Source organism: Macaca nemestrina, chromosome 2 (assembly GCF_043159975.1).
Source record: "Macaca nemestrina isolate mMacNem1 chromosome 2, mMacNem.hap1, whole genome shotgun sequence".
Classification (NCBI taxonomy): Eukaryota; Metazoa; Chordata; class Mammalia; order Primates; family Cercopithecidae; genus Macaca; species Macaca nemestrina.
The window spans coordinates 1,274,172-1,294,795 of NC_092126.1; the positions used below are offsets into that span (position 1 = coordinate 1,274,172).

The 20,624-nt window shown below is 52.6% G+C and overlaps 1 protein-coding gene across 1 annotated transcript; it reads left to right on the plus strand.

Moving 5' to 3' along the window:
* The first annotated feature begins 3,553 nt into the window (after positions 1 to 3,553).
* On the plus strand, positions 3,554 to 20,575 carry LOC105470770 (solute carrier family 51 member A). The gene is made up of 9 exons (XM_011722994.3): positions 3,554 to 3,686; positions 4,673 to 4,767; positions 13,587 to 13,741; positions 14,310 to 14,383; positions 14,786 to 14,944; positions 15,482 to 15,593; positions 16,599 to 16,745; positions 19,559 to 19,664; positions 20,200 to 20,575. The coding sequence occupies exons 1-9, from the start codon at positions 3,649 to 3,651 to the stop codon at positions 20,334 to 20,336; spliced, it is 1,023 nt and encodes a 340-aa protein (XP_011721296.1). The 5' UTR covers positions 3,554 to 3,648; the 3' UTR covers positions 20,337 to 20,575.
* Positions 20,576 to 20,624: the final 49 nt, after the last annotated feature.

Below are 20,624 nucleotides of genomic sequence, written 5' to 3' on the forward strand. Positions count from 1 at the left end.
TGGAAGAAGCTCAGCACGAAAAGCCACATATTGTTCCACTTACATGAAATATCCAGAGTCGCCAAATCCATAGAGATCAAAAGCAGATTTGCAGCTGCCAGGGTGTGGGAGGAGGGGGAACTGGAAGATGCGAGGGTGGTTGGTTGTTGTTGTTGTTGTCTTGAGACTGAGTCTCACTCTGTCACCCAGGCTGGAGTGCAGTGGCACCATCTTAGCTCACTGCAACCTCTGCCTCCCAGGTTCAAGCAATTCTCTTGCCTCAGCCTCCTGAGTAACTGGGATTACAGGCATTCGCCACCATGCCCGGCTAATTTTTTTTTTTTTTTTTTTTTTTTTTTTGTATTTTTAGTAGAGATGGGGTTTTGCCAGATTGGCCAGCCTGGTCTCGAACTCCTGACCTCAGGTGATCCACCCACCTCAGCCTCCCAAAGTGCTGGGATTACAGGTGTGAGCCACTGCACTCGGCCTAATTTTTGTATTTTTAAGAGATGGAGTTTCGCCACGTTGGTCAGGCTGGTCTCGAACTCCTGACCTCAGGTGATCCACCCACCTCAGCCTCCCAAAGTACTGGGATTACAGGTGTGAGCCACTGCACACAGCCTCTTTTTTGATTTTTCAAAACTGACCCTCACATTAAGGAAACCAAAACTTAAGTGATAACTGAAGTGAGCCTGTTACTGACCACAGGTTCTTTAGGTTCCAATAAAAATTGGCACGAGGCCAAGCAAATTTCCCAGACGAGGCTTTATTAGGGGCTTTCGTTCCACCACGGGGGAGACAGCACTGCAGGGAGAGTTCTCCGGCTGGCCCCCAGAGGAGCGCATTGTGGTGTCGTGGGCCTGAGGAGGGCGACACGGGTAATTCAGGAGGTAGGTGAGCGTTCCTGCAGGAGTGGCGTGCAGAACGCACAGGGATAAGGAGTCGTGGTAACACGTACATCGCAGGATCAGAACACGACGAGCAAGCCTCTCCCTGGCAGAGGCTTTTGTTTTTGTTTTTGTTTTTTTTCTGTCACCCAGGCTGGAGTCCAGTGGCACCATCTCCGCTCACGGCAACCTCTGCCTCCCAGGTTCAAGCGATTCTCCTGCCTCAGCCTCCCGAGTAGCTGGGATTACAGGCGCCTGCCACCGCACCCAGCTAATGTTTGTATTTTTAGTATATACGGAGTTTCACCTTGTTGGCCAGGCTGGTCTCAAATGCCTGACCTCAGGTGATCCGTCCGCTTCGGCCTCCCAAAGTGCTGGGATTACAGGTGTGAGCTCCCACGCCGGGACAGAGATTTTGGTCTTGTAATGAGGCCAAGGGTAAAGATGGTCGTTCTTCTGGTTTTGTGCACACCGAGGCAATGGGGTTCACTCCCTGAAGCATAAGATTTAAAGCGGGATGCTGCCTATCTGCATTTTTTCAAGGTCCTGTGATCAGTGGATATGGCATTTTGCAAAAGATTTATAGTGAAATGCTGCTTATCTTAATTTTTTCACTGTCCTGTGATGAGCAGGTAAGAAAAAAAAGAAGAAAGAAAAAGGGTGGGGGGAGGAACGCACTAGTGGGGTTGGGAGCCAAGTCCCTCCTCTGTCTCAGTAAGCGTCAGATGATGCTCTCATCTAATTTCATGGGAAAAAAAATAGGCCAAAGAAGGGGAAATCAGAAGGATTTATTCTTCATGGTTCTAAAACATCAGTTTCTGACAGCTGGCAGGCCTCAACTGCCAAGAGAAGACCCTGGCGCCACAGCTCGTCCTCTCTGACCAAGCCTTAGCTGGGGACGGGCCGGCCTCCAGGCAGGGCCTCCCACTGGTTGGATCCCGGGCCACTCTGTACAGAAGACGCCCCCTGGAGACCTTGGGTGGGGCAGAAGCCCCCTCCCCTCACGGACGCCCTGCCGGTCTCTCCTGGGGTGCCCGACGGGGAAGCACCAGTCTCAGTCCAACCTCCGTCCCTCTGGCTCCCTCCTGCCCTTCCACCTTTCCCGCCATTCCCCACTGTGTCCTGAAGTTGAAGTTTCTAAGAACATCCCCAGCGCCCTGTTGTCAGCTCTGGGAAGTCTAAAGTTCAGGGCTTTGGGTAATTAAACCCAAGGCTTCCAGTGGGCTCAGGGTAAATGACCTGGCGAGCGTTCCTGGAGAGATGCTGGGAGGAAGCTGAGTCAGTCTGCCTCTTTGTCAGGGTGGGGCTGAGGCCAGTGACCCTCTGGGAGTCAGGGCCCTTGGCAGCCTCTTCCTTCCCTGACCTCCACCTTAGAGGCAGCTGGCCCCTGAGACGCCGGCCTCACGACATTGTCCTGTCCCAGGAACTGGACTTTGGGAGGAGGGGAAACTGGAGGAGGACCCAGCTTGACTCTTGGGAGAGACTTTGAGGTGTTTGGGGACAGGAGTGGGGAGTCCTCCGGGTACCGCATCAGGGACCGCTTCCCTGCTTGTATGGCCTCACCAGCCCGGCACAGGGAGCCCCTTGTCCCTTCCCAGAACTGACCCTCTGCACCCTCCTCCGGGCCCTCTTCTCACTTCCTACCATCTCCACCAGGCCCCAACACAGCCCCTCCCCCAGGCCCTTTTGGCCGCTCTCCACACCCCATGGCTTTCTGTCCACCCTGGTTTCTTAACCTCTCTGGACCTCAGCCTCCTTATCTGTAAAATGGGAATAAGGATACTACTTCCCTTGTAATGCGGTGGTAAAGTCTAAATGAGCGAAGCCCCCTGGCACCCCAGACTTGCTGACGGATGCTGCTGCCGCTCTGGGTTTGTGCTTTCATCAACTATGCAACCAAATTCTAAGGAACCCTTTGTATGTGTCAGCTTCGGTGCCAGGAACCTAGAGGTACCAGCGTACCACAGTACAAGATGCTGTGTCTGCCTTCAAAGAGATTTCAATCTGTTTGGAGAGAGAGAAAAGGGAAGCTATCAACCAATAAAATTGTTTGCAAGCCTATAATTCAGCAGGTTTTCAAGACCTGTCAAAATGCCCAGCAATCTCACTCTGCAACTCTGACTCCCAGGCACAGCCTCCGCTCGGCTGCATCTTCCGGCCCCGCGTGCGGCTGGCTGAGCCCATCGTCCCGATGTGATGAACTGGGGTTCGGGAACCCACACCGGCCTCATCTGGCTTTTCCAGCCTGTCCTCCCTTCCGCACACCAGGCGGACGGCGCCAAACACAGCCGAGGACTCGGCCTGAGTCTCCCCACTGCGGAGTGCCGGAGCCTGGGTTCCAGCAGGTTCTTCGGGGCATCTGACCGGGGAGCACTGCGGTGAGGACTTCGTCCCCGCCCCCACCCAGGGCAGGAGTTTGTGGCGAGCCCACCCCACCCCAGAACGGTCCTGGAAGGGCAGGGCGGACTCGCCACAAAACTCCTATAGGATGGGCCGGGCCAGGGGCAAGGGGTGGCCAAAGGCGCCTGTCCAAGAGGTGGGAGGGACCAGCCTGGGGGCAGGGATGAGTCAGGCACAGGGAACTTCGCCAGCCTCGAGGATCAAATTCCTCCAGGGTGAACTCTGAGATAGAAAAGTTGGCCCAGGAAGCTCAAGGAGGGACAGCGGCAGAGGGGAAGACTCTGGAACTCCGCTGGCCCCCACCCGGCCCCGGGCCCACACCTGCCGCCCCGCCTGCCCGTCTCACCCGCGGTGCCTGCGGGATTGCTGGAGAGAAAGCGGCATGGAGCCGTGCAGGACCCAGATAAAGCTTGACCCCAGGTGAGTGAGGGCGGCGGGCCCTGGGCCAGTTGCTAAGCGGCGGCGGCGCCTGTCCCCCTCCTGTCCTCTCTCCCTCCCAGAGCCCTTTGGCTGCCGCACTCAGAATGAGACAGGACTGAAAATGGTCTGCTGTTCCTAGGTCCTCAGGGACAACGTGGGTTTGGGCCAGGGTGTGACACTTCAGGGCCTTGGCCTTGCCCCCCACCGTGGGGAGAGAAAGATCCCAGAGCAGGGGCTGTGGAAGGCATTCCCAGAGGAAGTGGCAGCGCCCCTCAGTAGCAGGGGGCCGTCCCTCTGCAAGGACTCACCCTTCCTCTGGGATCCTGCTCTTCCTCTCTGGTCAGTGGCCAGTCCCTGGGCTGCAGCCCGACCAGCATGGAGAGAATCCACGGTGGGCTCTTCAGGCACTGCAGCCAGGCACGCCCCAGCTAGGTGGCAGCTTGTCTTACTCCCCTGCCTGGGCCAGTTCTCCACTCCCTCTAAGAAAACGGCCCTGAGGCCGGGCACCTGTAATCCCAGCACTTTGGGAGGCTGAGGCAGGAGTCCAGGAGTTCAAGCCCAGTTCCACTTTGAGTCCAGGAGTTCGAGACTAGTGTCTGAGCAACATGGCGAAATCCTGTCTCTACCAAAAATATACAAAATTAGTTGGGTGTGGTGGCGTGCGCCTGTAGTCCCAGCTTCCTCCATGGGGACGGGGGCTGAATAGATCACTTGAGCCCGGGAGGTCAAGGCTGCTTGTGTGAGCCAAGACACCACTGCACTCCAGCCTGGGCAACAGAGCAAGACCCTGTCTCAAAGAGAAAAAAAAAAGAAAGGAAGGAAAGGAGGAAGGGAGGGAGGGAGGGAGGGAGGGAAGAGAGAGAGAAAAAGAGACCCTGAGGGCAACAGACAAAGTCCTGCGCTCAGGAGTGGTTGAGGGTCCAGTATGCACCCCTCCCCCTTCCCCCAGCCCCCACGGTTCTGAGCACAGGCTGGTGTCTCGCCAGATACACAGCAGATCTTCTGGAGGTACTGAAGACCAATTATGGCGTCCCCTCCGCCTGCTTCTCTCATCCACCCACAGCAGCCCAACTCCTGAGAGGTGAGTGGGGACCCTCACCAGAGGGAACTGAGAGGAGGGAAACCAGGATTGCTGGGTGGAGCTGGGGAGAGGCGGCCCTGAGCTGGTCCACCTGGGCAGCTGGGAAGAATAACTGGCCCGCTGTCCGTCATCGTGGTTAAGGCCTTGGAGAAAGGCAATGCCTCAAGGAGTCAGGGGTCAAAAGGGCAGCACGAGAGCCTGGTTCTGGAGAGCAACCCTCATGTTGGGCCTCCACAAAACTGGCCCCAAAGCTCATTCACACTGGGGCACTGCGACCTGGGGCGCTTTTTCAGACCCCAGCGCCATCTGGGGACTCAAGGTGGTGCCCAAGTGGTCCAGGCCCCATCGGGTCTCCTGGAGGCCTGCATGGCATCCGCCCTGGACGCATGGCATTCTAGAGGGTGGTTACTGTGGGTGACGCGCTTCACAGAGGTGAACCAGCTGGATTTGTTTTACGATCCAGCCTCCTTTCTGAAAAGGATCCAGACTTTTCTGAAAACCCTTCTCCTCCCTGGGGCATTCTGTTGTTGGGTGTGTGTGTGTTTGTGGGTATTTGCCTCATTCCACCCCGGAGCTTTCAGGTAGACAGATGTGTTTATTGTAGTGGAGTAATTGGTTTGCAATAATAAGTCACACTTTTCCACTGAAGGGGAGGGTGTGGGGATCCCCGAGACAAGCTCAAGTTCAGTTGTTGGAAGAATTCCTTGACTGGAAATTTTACCTTTGCATTTTGACACAGTTTCCTGAAAATAACTTGGGGGTGCTCCTGGTCGTCCATCTACCGCTTTGATCCCCCGGATCCCACCCATTCTTTCACTTTAAGAAAAAACAAGTAATTGTTGCAGAGGTTTCTGTTTTGCAGCTTCCCTTTTGCAAGAAGCACTTTTTCGAATAAAACAATAATTAAAAAAAAAAAAAATAGGTGAACCTGCAAAAGCGTCCTCTCAGTGTTGGCCAACAAGATTCTGTTACTGAATTACTTTTCAAAGTGAAAGGCATTGGGCTGGGCGCGGTGGCTCACGCCTGTAATCCCAGCACTTTGGGAGGCTGAGGTGGGCGGATCACCTGAAGCCAGAAGTTTGAGACCCGCCTGGCCAACATGGTGAAACCCTGTCTCTACTACTAAAAATACAAAAGTTAGCCGAGCATGGTAGAGTGAACCTGTCATCCCAGCTACTCGGGAGGCTGAGGTAGGAGAATCTCTTGAACCCGGGAGGTGGAGGTTGCAGTGAGCTGAGATTGCACCACTGCACTCCAGCCTGAGTGACAGAGCAAGACTCCGTCTCAGGAAAAAAAAAAAAATAGTGAAAAGCATCTGCCAGGCGCAGTGGGCTCCCACCTGTGATCCCAGCACTTTGGGAGGCCGAGGTGAGCTGATCACCTGAGGTCAGGAGTTCGAGACCAGCCTGGCCAACATGGTGAAACCCCCGTCTCTACTAAAAATACAGAAATTAGCTGGGCGTGGTGGCGGGCACCTGTAGTCCCAGCTACTCAGGAGGCTGAGGCAGGAGAGTCACTTGAACTCGGGAGGTGGAGGTTGCAGTGAGCCGACATCATGCCATTGCACTCCAGCCTGGGTGACAGTGAGTGAGACTACGTCCCAAAAAGAAAAAAAAAAAAAAGAAAAGAAAAAGAAAGTGAAAGGCATAGGATGGGGCTCCGCTTATTCCCTGGACACCAAAACCATTGAGAATCATGGCCCGAGCATGCTTAGAGAAAATGTGGCTCACGCCTGCACTTTATTTTGTTTTCCTGCTGCATATTGACTACCTGTGAAATGTTGGCTAGAGGTCTATGTCTCTGTAGCACATTTAATGCATTTCCCAGGCAACAGGAAGCTCTCAGTTTGCATTCCGACGCAGATGTGAGCGTGTCCTTGGGCTGTGTATGGCTTCATTTCAGATTATCTGAACCAGAGCGGCTGCCAACTGCCAGTGTCCGGAGATGCCTGGTGGCCACTCTGTGGTTTGCGCAGCAGGTGGCTGCTACATCCAGTTCCAGGAACCTCCTGTTCAGATAGTGCAGCTGGCGGTACAAGCCTTCCCTTACACAGCAGCTCTCCCCGCAGGGAACGCGTGGCAGTGTCCGGAGACTGTTCCCGTGCCACACTGGAAGGTGCTACTGGCACCTCATGGTCAGAGGCCAGGAAAGCTGCTAAACTCCTACAGTACACAGGAAGAGCCCCCACAAAAAAGATTATTCGGGCCAAAGTGTCAACAGCGCTCAGGTTGAGAAACCTTGTCTCACACAATGAAAAGGTTCTCACATTGCTTTCCTTCAAAATGTGCAAATAGGAACCCCAAGGCTGCTCAGAACAGGCCATGCTGAGTCTGCTAGTCCAGCAAGCCTTGCTGCAGGCAGAGTGCGGAGGATTTGGCCAGCGGCCCTCTCTCTGGGACAGGGAAGCTGGGAGGATGAGTCGGGGGTGCCCCAGGCCCAGGGGAGTGAGGCCTGGCAGGATTCAAGGATCCTGGTGGAAGAACCGGGGACAATTGAGAGGGCTCGGCAGGTGAGGTGAGGCCTGATGCCTGCTGGGCTGGCAGAGGAGCGGTACTTTATCCCACAGAGAGAAGGAGCTGCTGAGGGCTCTGAGACTGGGAGTGGCTGGATGAAAGCAGTGCTTCACAGCCATTAATTAGTAATCAGGATGGACAGCAGAGGAAGAGCCTTAAGAAGCAGGGACATGGCCGGGCGCGGTGGCTTGTGCCTGTAATCCCAGCACTTTGGGAGACTGACGCGGGTGGATCATTTGAGGTTGAGTTCAAGATCAGCCTGGCCAAGATGGTGAAACCTCATCTCTACTGAAAATACAAAAATTAGCCAAGCGAGGTGGCGGGTGCCTGTAGTCCCAGCTACTCGGGAGGCTGAGGCAGGAGAATTGCTTGAACCCGGTAGGCAGAGGTTGCAGTGAGCTGAGATCATGCCACTGCACTCCAGCCTGGGCGACAGAACAAGACTCCATCTCAGCAACAGCAGGAAATAGGCAGGGATGCATATGAGAGGTTGTTGCCCTGGCCTGGCATGCGGGAAAACAGTCTGAGGCAGGGCAGCGGCAGGGAAAGAAGAGGAAGTGTGGCAAACAGGCAATTCAAAGAAAGAGCAGGCAATCTGGTAAAGACCTAGGTGTGTAAGTGCTAGTTCTGGGCAATGGCGATGGCACAGACAGAGAAGGAAGACGTGCCTCTGGGAGGATGTGGCAAAACCTCCTCACTTCATTCGTAAACTCTGTTGTTCCTTTTTTTTTTTTTTTTGAGACAGGGTCTTGCTCTGTCACCCAGACTGGAGGGCAGTGGTGCGAGCTTGGCTCACCCCAACCCTCCACCTGCTGGGCTCAGGTAATCCTCCCACCTCAGCCTCCCAAGTAGCTGGGACCACAGGCACTTGCCACCAAGCCCGGCTAATTTTTGTGGTTTTTTTGTAGAGATGGAGTTTCCCCGTGTTACCCAGGCTGGTCTCGAACTTAAAATTAAATGCTAAGAAAACTATTTCAGGCCAGTCATGGTGGGCCATGCTGCAACCCCGGGAGGTCGAGGTTGCAGTGAGCTATGATTGTACCACCAGCCTCAGCCTTCACAACAGACCGAAACCCTGTCTCAATTTAAAAAATAAAAATAAAGAGAGAGAGAGAGAAAGCTATTGTTCTGGAAGAACCATTGAATCACTTTTTTTTTTTTTTTTTTTTTTTTTTGAGATGGAGTCTCGCTCTGTCGCCCAGGCTGGAGTGCAGTGGCCAGATCTCAGCTCACTGCAAGCTCCGCCTCCTGGGTTTACGCCATTCTCCTGCCTCAGCCTCCCAAGCAGCTGGGACTACAGGTGCCCACCACCACGCCTGGCCAGTTTTTTGTATTTTTTAGTAGAGACGGGGTTTCACTGTGTTAGCCAGGATGGTCTCGATCCCCTGACCTCGTGATCCGCCTGTCTCGGCCTCCCAAAGTGCTGGGATTACAGGCTTGAGCCACCGCGCCCGGCCAATTTTTTTTTTTTTTAATCACGGCTCACTGCAGCTCAATCTCTGGGCTCAAGTGATCCTCCCACCTCACCCTCTCGAGTAGCTGGGACTGTAGGCACACACCACCATGCCTGGGCTAACTATTAATTTTTGTAGAGACACAGTCTCACTTTGTTGCCCAGGCTGATCTCAAACTCCCCAGCTCAAGCAATCCTCCTGCCTCAGCCTCCTAAAGTGCTGGGATTACAGGTGTGAACCACTGTGCCCAGCCTTAAAGCTACTTTTTATTGAACAAATACTACACGCCAGGTGCTTTGCTGAGAAGCTTAAGGAGAGGATGAGTAACTGTCTATGGTCATAGAGCTATTGGTAAGTGGCATTTTACTTTGAACTCAAGTGTCTGACTCCAACACCCCATACTGTGCTTCTAACCTCCTGGAAGCAGATGCGCAATCATGGAAATAATTTTTGGTTAGAAAGCGGGGATTACAGGTGATTATTCTTTTTTCAAATTTTTATTTAATGTTCCTGTTTTCATTCTTTTAAAAAGTAATCTTTGTTATTCTAGAGACAGTGGGAAATTTAATAGTTGCTGTAAGTATGATTATAGTCAAAATGGTCAGCCAGACAAGCATTTCCCAAAGTCTCAGAAACTTAACCCCACGGAGTCCTTCATGGAAACAGAGTTCTGTAGGAAGCTAAGTTTTGTGACCAGGCGCGGTGGCTCACGCCTGTAATCCCAGCACTGTGGGAGGCCAAGGCGGGTGGATCACGTGAGGTCAGGAGTTCGAGACCAGCCTGCCCAACATGGTGAACCCCTATCTCTACTTAAAATACAAAAATTAGCTGGGCATGGTGGTGGTTACCTGTAATCCCAGCTACTTGGGAGGCGGAGGCAGGAGAATTGCTTGAATCCACGAGGCAGAGGTGGCAGTGAGCTGAGATCACACCACTGCACCCCAGCCTGGCGACAGAGTGAGACTCCATCTCAAAAAAAAAAGTTAAGTTTTGTAAAAGGTGCATTCTAGACCCTCCTTTTGGAAATTTACAATGTAAATTAGCAGATTAAAAATTTCATTATGCTCTGCGGGAATCATCATATTTAACTTTAATGCATTTCCAAAAATTCTTCAGCCGTGGAATACTTTTGTCCCATAGTATCCATTTAGATGCACTTTGGGGGAAATTAAGTTCAACCAGAAAAGAAGAGGTTATCTCCTGCTATCTCCTGCCATCTCCTAAGAAGATGGTTTGATGGGCAGGCCCAGTATCGGACTATGGATGCTAAGGAACTTTTCCTTTCCTAATTAGAGTACCAAAGGCGACAGAAGACACTGCAAAACCTTTTGTGTTGAACAGTCAGAATCTGCCCCACCCTCACCTTCATAAATGGAACAGCCCCCCCAGGTTGCCTTGAAAATCTCTCCCACATCCACGAGTACACACACCTGGAGTCACTGTGTGTCATGGTTAATAGGAGTGTGGGCTTTCCCTGTGCTTCAATCTCCGCTCCTTCACTTCCAGGTCGTGTGACCCTGGGCGAGGTGCTTCCTTCTCTGAGCCTCGTTTCCTGAAAAAGTCTATAAAATGGGGATGATGACAGGAATTCTCACAGGCTATTGCTTTCATTCAACAAATAGTTACAGAGCAGTTACTGCTCCAGGCGTTTGAGAACAGCACAAGCTTGACAAGGTCCCTGCCTCCGTGGAGTTTGCACCACAAGGTGGAGAACCGGCAGTAAGCGAGTAAACAGCTATGTAAATACAAACAGCCCTGATGTGGGCGGAAGGAGGACGAAACGTCACCGCAATGGAGGTTTTCACGGAGCAGGGGGCAGTTAGGGAAATGAGGACTGGGAAAGACTGAGTTGGTGGGTGTGTGAAGGGCAGTTTTTACGCTCTCCAAGGGCTGATGAGCACACGGGGCTGGGGTAAGAGAGGCTCTAGCAATGGCCCTGCTTTCCCAACCATGGAACGTTGGTTTTGGAAAACCACCTGCATTAATTTTGGCTTTTTCCTGTCTGGACTTTGCCTATTGTCTGAATTTTTTTAAATTAAACATTTCTATTATAAAAATCATTCAGGTTTAGTTTAACAAAAAAAGAAAATACGAACAGTAAAAAGAGAAAAAAGCATCTACAGTCTCACCCAGAGACAGGCACGGCAAATATCTTAGTGTAATTTCCTTTTTTTTTTTTTTTTTTTGAGACAGTCTGGCTCTGTTGCCCAGGCTGAAGTGCAGTGGTGTGATCTCAGCTCACTGCAACTTCCACCTCCCAATTCAAGCAATTCTTCTGCCTCAGCCTCTCAGAGTAGCTGGGATTACAGGCACCCGCCACCACGCCTGGCTAATTTTGTATTTTTGGTAGAGATGGGGGTTCCACCATGTTGGCCAGGCTGGTCTTGAACTCCTGACCTCAGGTGATCCACCCGCCTCGGCCTCCCAAAGTGCTGAGATTACAGGGCATGAGCCCTGTAATCCTGGCCCTTTCTCTATGCTTTTATTTAACGTTTGTAGAAATCATATTATTCTTATAATTTTATGTTCTGTTTTTGTAAACATGACACGAAATAAATTTTTCACATCATTGTATATTTGGAAAAATATGTTTTCCAGAAAAAGGTTTATTTTTGTTATAAGATACATATTCATTATAGAATAATTGGAAAAGAAAGACACTAGGGATTTTCACACACGGAGAAAAGGTGTGAGGACACAGTAGAAACATGGGTGTCGGCCGGGCGTGGAGGCTCACGCCTGTGATCCCAGTTAGCAATGGGCTTTCTCTGTGATGGTTTATTAGTTAATGTTTAGGCCGGGCGCGGAGGCTCACGCCTGTGATCGCAGCACTTTGGGAGGCCGAGGCGGGCAGACCAGTTGAGGTCAGGAGATCAAGACCAGCCTGGCCAACGTGGCGAAAACTGTCTCCACTAGCTGGGCAGGTGCCTGTAGTCCCAGCTACTTGCAAGGCTGAGGCAGGAGAATCACTTAAACCTGGGAGGTGGAGGGTGCAGTAAGCTGAGATCAGGCCACTGCACTCCAGCCTGGGTGACAAGAGTGAAACTTCGTTGAAAGAAAGAAAAGAAGGGGAGGAGAGGGAGGAAGGGAGGAGGGAGGGGAGGGAGGGAGGGAGGGGGGAGGAGAGGGGAGGGAGGAGGGGAGAGGAGGGGAGGGGAGGGGGGAGGGGAGAGGAGAGGAGGGGAGGGGGGAGGGGAGAGGAGGGGAGGGGGAAGGGGAGAGGAGGGGAGGGGGGGAGGGGAGGGGAGTTGTCTGCAAGTGGAGCAGAGAGGCCTCAGGAGAAATCAAACCTGCTGACACCTTGATCTTGAACTTCTCGCCTCCAAAACGGTGAGAAAATAAATTTAAGTTGTTTAAAAAAAAAAAAGAATACTCAGAAAAGATAGAAAAAAGTAAGAAGATAGAAAAGAAGACACAAATCATCCGTAGTCCCATCACCCAAACATAAACATTGCTAACTTTTTTCAGTATTATAGACATTTTCCTCTTCTTGTTATTTTTTGTTTGTTTGTTTGAAACAGGGTCTTGCTCTGTCACCTGGGCTGGAGGGCAGTGGTGTGACCTTGGCTCACTGCAGCCTCCACCTCTCCCCGAGTAGCTGGGACCACAGGCTGGCAGCACCACACCCAGCTAATTTCTGTGTTTTTAGTAGAGGTGGGGTTTTGCTGTGTTGGCCAGGCTTGTCTTGGACTCCCGGCCTCAAGTGATCTGCCCACCTCAGCTTCCCGAAGTGCTGGGACCACAGGTGTGAGCCACCGCGCCCAGCCTCCCTGAGTGCTGGGATTACAGGCGTGAGCCACCGCGCCCGGCCAGCTAGCTGCTTTTTAACAACTCCCAAAATGATTGCAATATCCATGAAAGTTTGAGAACCAATGGACTATATTTCATGTAAGACCAAGCATGAGGCCAGCTTGGGTCAGGTGTCCTTGGGGTTTTTATTTGTATCCATTTCTCTTTTGTTGAAGTTCCCCCTGGTCTAGTGTGGTGGGTCACACCTGTAATCCCAGCACTTTGGGAGGCCAAGGTGGGAGGACTGCTTAAGCCCAGGAGTTTGAGACCAGTCTGGGCAACGTAGTGAGACCCCATCTCTACAGAAAATCATACAAATTAGCCGGCCGTGCTGGTGGTGCACGCCTGTAGTCCCAGGCTACTTGGGAGGCTGAGGTTGGAGGATGGTTTGAACCCAGAAGGTCAAGGTTGCAGTGAGCTATGATCGCACCACTGCCCTCCAATCTGGGTGGCAGAGTGAGGCCCTGTCCTCCCCACAAGAAAGTAGCCTCCTGATGTCTTGGCTTCACCATATAATGATGGTGAAATCAACTTAAACAGCTCCAGAATGTCCCATAATCACATTCTGCTTCAATTATGTTAATTGATCTACATTTGCTAGTGTAACACCTGGCACTGGAGATAGAAAAGTGAATTGGGGTCAGGCACGGGGGCTCAGGCCTGTAATCCCAGCACTTTGTGGGGCCAAGGCGAGTGGATCACTTGAGGTCAGGAGTTCGGGACCATCCTGGCCAACATGGAGAAAACCATCTCTACTAAAAATACAAAAATTAGCCGGGTGTAGTGGTGGGCATCTGTAACCCCAGCTACTTGGCAGGCTGAGGCAGGAGAATTGCTTAAACCTGGGAGGCGGAGGTTGCAGCGAGCCAATTTTGCACCACTGCACTCCAGCCTGGGTGACACAGCAAGTCTCCATCTAAAAAAAAAAAAAGTCTAAAAACTCATCATTCCTGTGCACGGGTGAGAGCCTAGATCCAGTAAGGCCACTTGGATCCGAGGGAACAAGCCCACACCTTCTCCCGCTCCGTCCCGGTCGTCAGCTCTCTGCCTTCTCCTCCTCTAGCCCTGGGCCCTGTGGAACTTGCCCTCACCAGCATCATGACCTTGCTGGTGCTGGGCTCCATTGCCATCTTCCTGGAGGATGCCGTCTACCTGTACAAGAACACCCGCTGCCCCATCAAGAGGCGGTCTCTGCTCTGGAATAGCTCAGCACCCACGGTGAGGCCCTGGGGCTGCCCTTCGGGGGGAGCTGAGACGAAGGCAGAGACCAACGTGAGAATTCCTCTAAACTCAGCAACTCACTTCAGCGAACACCTCCCTGCCGCTACGCGCTGAGGGCCGAGGTTTGCAATCCGACCTCCCCTTGCAGTAAGGATCCTCCGCTTGCAAGGCTGTGGGATGCAGTGTTTTAACTCTAAGGGCTGCGGAGACAGCTGGAGACCTGCTCAGCCCACCAGCGGCCTCACTCACTGCTCCCTGCCACAGTATTGCTATTAAAAGCGCTTCCTTCCTGTAGAGGCAGGCCGTGGTTCCTGTGTGGGGAAGTCTCATTCCACAGGGTCACACTCAGCTCCATCCTTATGTCGAGGCGTTTGAAACGCCCTCCCACAGCCATTACACAGGTCCTTGGTTTGCTTGATTTAATTAGTCCTTCTTCTGGCTGGCAACGTTTAAGGAACGCTGCCTAAATGTACAGGTTTTGCCTTCTGTGCCGGTGCCACAAAAGGTTTCAGGAGCCTCAGCGGGCTCCCTCCCGCCCTCACCTGCTCCTGCCCCTTCTCAACAGGTGGTGGCTGTGTTCTGCTGCTTTGGTCTCTGGATCCCTCGTTCCCTGTTTCTGGTGGAAATGGCCATTGCCTCGTGAGTGTCCTGCCTCGCTCCCCCTCCGAGGGCCCCTCTGCTCCCACTCACCAGGACTCTGGAGTCCGTGTCCTTGATCCCAGCTGACCTTGAGTCTGGCCCTTCCCAAACTGTGCTAGTCCGGGGATCTTGCACTCCTGGTTCTGCTCAGGGAATGCCTCGCTTTCACATCTGGCACATTCCTCAGCCAGCCCTTTGCTCCCACAGTCTGAAATTCCGCTTCTCCCAGTCCTGTCCTGTCTCCTCTCCCTTGCTCCTCTTGGGGAACACACCCAGAATGCCCAGCCCTACCTCTTCCCCTCGGTGAGCCCCGCCTGTCCCTGCCGTCTTTCCCTCTGGCAGCAAAGGGGTGTCCCTGCAGCGTGCCCCCACCTCATAGGCCCCCTTCTCTCCCCACCCCAGGTTTTATGCCGTGTGCTTTTACCTGCTGATGCTGGTCATGGTGGAAGGCTTTGGGGGGAAGGAGGCAGTGCTGAGGACGCTGAGGGACACCCCGATGATGGTCCACACAGGCCCCTGCTGCTGCTGCTGCCCCTGCTGTCCGCGGCTGCTGCTCACCAGGTGAGGCAGGGCCAAGGTGCCTCCTCCAGGAGCTGGGGAGCTTCTGCTGACCCCCTAGCCCTCTTCAAGGCTCTGGGAATTCGGCGTGAATGGGCCAAAGCCAGTGACGGAAAGGTGGGCATCCCACAGCCAGGACTCAGGGGCACCAACCTCAGGGGACAGGGGAGCAGAGGAAAGAGAGGTCCTAAATTCTCATCACTGAACTTCACTGCACCCTGCAAGCCTTAGCCACACAGAGAAAACTGGACTTGGGGCCATTTGCTTGCTTGCCCCTTCTGCCCACTTTGGTGAATGAGGTTGAGGTCACACTCCCAGACCTCGCTCCAAAGACAGCATTCTGGTCTGGAGGTGAGCGGGAGACTAAGAGGGTTCCCAGCACTCTCAACATTCTGGTTTTTTCCTCCGTCCCCACCCACTTAACCTGGCTGGTGTTTATGGTGGCAGCCAAGCCTCGGCGCAGGAGCCCAGTGAGGAGCGGGGGGTCTTCCTGGGACAGCTGGTTTGTGGCCTGTGTTCCTCACCCTCTTCCCCACGCAGGAAGAAGCTTCAGCTGCTGATGCTGGGTCCTTTCCAATACGCCTTCCTGAAGATAACGCTGAGCCTGGTGGGCCTGTTTCTCATCCCCGACGGCATCTATGACCCGGCAGACGTAAGCCGGGAGGAAGGGGCAGCACAGCCCAAGACCCATTTAGCGCCTTTGTGTTCTAAAAGGAACAGCCAGAGCCAACACCCCTTGACAGAGGGCCCCAGAAAAGGGTGGCTGTGGGAACACAGAGGCTCAGGGACTCTGCCAGGGAGAGCAAAGAACTGCAGTAGGCCCAGGCTCTGGGGCTTTGCTCATTACCTTTCCTGCCATGGGAGAGGAGAGATCGAAGGAAGCACCGGGTGCCGTGACACATGCCTGTAATCCCAATGGCTCACGAGGCCGAGGTGGGAGGACTGCTCAAGAGTGGGAGTTCAAGACCAGCCTGGGCAATATAGCGAGCCCCTTTTTCTAAAATTAGACTGGGCGCGGTGGTTCACACCTGTAATCCCAGCACTTTGGGAGGCTGAGGCGGGAGGATCACTTGAAGCCAGGAGTTTGAGACCAGCTTGGGCAACATAGTGAGATCCCATCTCTCTCTTTTTTTTTTTTTTTTGAGACAGAGTTTCTCTTCTGTTGCCCAGGCTGGAGTGCAATAGCACAATCCCAGCTCACTGCAACCTCCACCTCCCAGGTTCAAGCAATTCTGCCTCAGCCTTCCGAGTAGCTAGGATTACAGGCATGTGCCACCATGCCCGGCTCATTTTGTATTTTTAGTAGAGACGAGGTTTCACCGTGTTAGTCAGGATGACCTCGATCTCCTAAGCTCAGGTGATCCGCCCGCCTCTGCCTCCCAAAGTGCTGGGATTATAGGCGTGAGCCACCACGCCTGGCCCATCTCTATTATTTTAAAAAAACAAAACAAATTAGCTGGGAATGGTGGTGTGCACCTGTAGTCCCAGCTACTCAGGAGCCTGAGGCTAGTGGACCACTGGAGCCAGGAATGTGATGCTGCAGTGAGCTATGATTGTGCCACTGCAATCAGCTCGGTGACAGAGTGACACCATCTCTTAAAAAGAAAGAGAGAGGGAGAGAAATCTTGCCTGCCTGACTACTTTCTGTTGCCACCAGATTTCTGAGACAAGCACAGCTCTGTGGATCAACACTTTCCTCGGCGTGTCCACACTGCTGGCTCTCTGGACCCTGGGCATCCTTTCCCGGCAAGCCAGGCTACACCTGGGTGAGCAGAGCATGGGAGCCAAATTTGCTCTGTTCCAGGTAACTACGCCCTGGGGGAGAAAAGATGTTTCATAACAGACCTACAAATGGTTGGGTTTAGGAGGTGAGACCAACAAAGGCTAAAAGTGGGCCCAGACATTTTTTTCATAAGTCTCAGAGCTCCCAAGAGGTTTGGAAAATGCTTCCTGTGCTTCCTGCTTTTTGTCTTTCTGTGCTGGAATTGTTTCCCAGGGCTGCCATGACAAAATACCACAAACCAGATGGCTTGAAACAACAGGCACGTCTTGTCTCATGTGCTGCAGGCTAGAAGCCCACAGTCAAGGAGCCCGCAGGGCCGTGCTCCCTTTGAGCCCTGCGGGGGTCTCCAGCCTCTCCTGTCTCCGGTGGTTCCCAGCGGAGTCCTGGGGCTCCCTTTGAGCCCTGCGGGGGTCTCCAGCCTCTCGTTTCCGGTGGTTCCCAGCGGAGTCCTGGGGCTCCCTTTGAGCCCTGCGGGGGTCTCCAGCCTCTGTTTCCGGTGGTTTCCAGCAGAGTCCTGGGCGACCCTTGACCAGCATTTGTGTCGCTCCAGTTTTTGCCTCCATTGTCTGATGACATTCTCCCCATGTGTTTCTGTGTGTCTTCTTTTTTTTTGGAAACGGAATCCAGAATCTTGCTCTGTTGCCCAGGCTGGAGTGCAGGAGTGCGATCTTGGGTTGGGCAATTCTGCTGCCTCAGCGTCCCGAGGAGCTGGGATTACAGGCGCGCACCACCACACCCAGCGAATTTTGTATTTTTAGTAGAGACAGGGTTTCTTATGTTGGCCAGGCTGGTCTCACACTCCTGACCCCAGGTGATCCACCCGCCTTGGCCTCCCAAAGTGTTGGGATTACAGGCGTGAGCCACTGCACCCGCCTGTCTCTTCTATTTTTAGGACACCAGTCAAATTGATTTAAGGGCCTACCCTATTCCACTACAACCTCATCTCAACCAATTACATGTGAAACAAACTGTTCTTAAACAAGGTCACAAGTACTTGGGGGCAAGACTTCAACATAGCTTTTTGGGGGACACAATTTCACCTATAACACGTATGTTAACAAACCTTAAATTTGTCTACCCTTGCTTCTTCCTTTCCTTTTCTACCTATGACTTCCTAAAATCCTATAATCCATCAACACCAGCAGCAGCACTAGCATAGCTACAGGAACTACCCACACCACCTGCGAGGCACTTTCACACATTACACTTAAATTTTCACAACCCTAGGAGTCATTATTATTCCCATTTCACAAAGGAAGAAACAGACCTCGAGATGTTCTTGCTCAAAGGCACATACGGGATGGGGCTAGAATTTACACCCAGGTGTGTCTGACTCCTGCACACACCTGTCTTCTCCTTACCCTGACCTTCATCTTCACACCGCTTCTGAAAATTCTCTCAAAGGCATGTTTGCCCGCCTTCTACGCGCTGCATTCTCTAACCCCAAAGATGACTTTTCCACCAAATGCAATGACTTCTAGCCCAGTCTTGGTCTCCTTCTCTCTCCATCCTGTCTCCTTGCTGGTCTTCTACTCCCAAGGCATAACGACTGCCCTACAGTTAACAGAGTGAATTCACATACATTCTCATTTGATCTATGCAGATGCCTCCGAAATGTGAACTTCCAGGCACAAAGTAGGTAGAATGGAAGAGGCTATGGGAACAGAGAGAGAAGTCCCCGGAACGAGTCAGGGATTGAAGGGGCAGAAAGGTTCTGGGTCCCAGATGTACTTGAGAGCAGGCCGAAAGATAAAAGCCCTGTGATGGCCGAGCCTGCCCATGGTTAATGTGGGGCAGCCTGGGCGAGCCACGCCAGCCTCGAAGCAGCTGAGTCTTGCACACAGTGTACTCGGGGAGGGCAGTACTAAGACAGACCGTGCTTCCAGGGCCGCTGGACAGCGATCCTCCTCTTCTTCTCAGCTTTCGCCTTCTTTCTTTATTGTGGTGAAATCTTGGTAAGATTTGCCCTGTTAATGATTTTGAAGTGTAAGGTCTGTGGCATTAAGTACATTCACATCGTTGCACTACCATTACCACCATCCATCTCCAGAACTGAAATTTCCCCAGATGAAACCCGGCACCCATTAAACACATTCCCCAGTGCCCTCTCCCTGCAGTCCCTGGCATGGCAGAGTTTTCAAAGGGCATTTCCATGGTGAATTGTCCATTATTCTAGAACAGGGACCTAAGGCACGTGAGCTAGATGGAATGACTTCTCTAATCACCCATCTTTTTATCCAGTAAGTGCTCACTGGTAGCCAAGGCTGAGAAAGGGAATTAAAAATGAGTTCTTGTATCTTGTCAGAAACTCTAATAAAATATTGGGTAGAAAATGAGAACGTCATTTGCCTGAAGATGAAAATCCCTTGGCCGGGCGCGGTGGCTCAAGCCTGTAATCCCAGCACTTTGGGAGGCCGAGACGGGCGGATCACGAGGTCAGGAGATCGAGACCATCCTGGCTAACACAATGAAACCCCGTCTCCACTAAAAATACAAAAAAATTAGCCGGGCGTGGTGGCGGCGCCTGTAGTCCCAGCTACTCGGGAGGCTGAGGCAGGAGAATGGCGGGAACCCGGGAGGCGGAGCTTGCAGTGAGCCGAGATCGCGCCACTGCACTGCAGCCTGGGCGACAGAGCGAGACTCCGCCTCAAAAAAAAAAAAAAAAAATCCCACAGATTTTTAATGAAGTGACAGCCTCAAGCCTCTGTGACTGCACAGATCTGGTGGTGGGTGGAACCTGCCCGTGGAAGGGCAAGGCCCAGCAGTGGGCTGCCTGCGCTCTGTGCCGTGAGAGCAGGCCTAGCCCACCCTTGCCTCTCTTTTATGTTCCGCAGGTTCTCCTCATCCTGACTGCCCTACAGCCCGCCATCTTCTCAGTCTTGGCCAACGGCGGGCAGATTGCGTGTTCGCCTCCCTTTTCCTCTAAAACCAGGTCTCAAGGTGAGCACGTGAAGGCTCCTATCCCATCGTGGGATGGATGAGACGGGGAGAGTCAGGAAAGAAAGGGCCTCAGAACAGACATTAGGCCGGCCTGACTTCTGCTCAGTGTTCAGAGGGGATCTCCGGGAAATGCCAACAATGGCTTTGAGGAAAGGATGACCTCTCTGATCACACAGAAGAGAAGGGAAACCCCCCAGCTTGAGGCCAGCCCTGAGGGCCAACCCAGGAAGCCATGGGTTCAGTCCTCAGCTCCCGGGGGAGGAATGGGTGTGGTTAAAAAACAGAAGCCCATGTTGATGGAACACACAGAAGAAATGGACTTTAATGCTAGCCTCACAGCACAGAAGCAGACAGCCAAATTCTGGTTCTGGCTCTACCATTAACCCGATGTTATTTATGACAATTTTGTATCCCTAAGTCCTAGTTTGGGGATCAACTGGAGACAGTGTTGCTCCACTCCTCTGCCAGGGCTGCTAGTAAAATACCACCTCTGTGACTCAGCATAACCTACCCTGTATTTCCCCCCACACTGCAGTGATGAACTGCCACCTCCTCATCCTGGAGACCTTCCTCATGACCGTGCTGACACGAATGTACTACCGAAGGAAAGACCACAAGGTTGGGTACGAAACTTTCTCTTCTCTAGACCCGGACTTGAACCTCCAAGCCTAAGGTGGATGGCTTGGATGGTGAAAGGATGCTGTACTCATTAGAATATAAGATTTCTGTACCGTCCCTCAACCTTGACCAAACGGAAAGCATTCCGCTTGTCAACACAAGCTGGCAGATGACATTTGACTCTACAGATGAAGGTGAACAATGTGTAGGATAAAATTGTTATCTTGCCTGGGGAAGGTGTTTTAAGTTTTGTAATAAACAAGATGACGTCTGAAAATGTGTAACTGGGCCCACTGCCTCTGTCCATGTCACTATTAGCCCTTCAGGGTTGTATATTGCTGG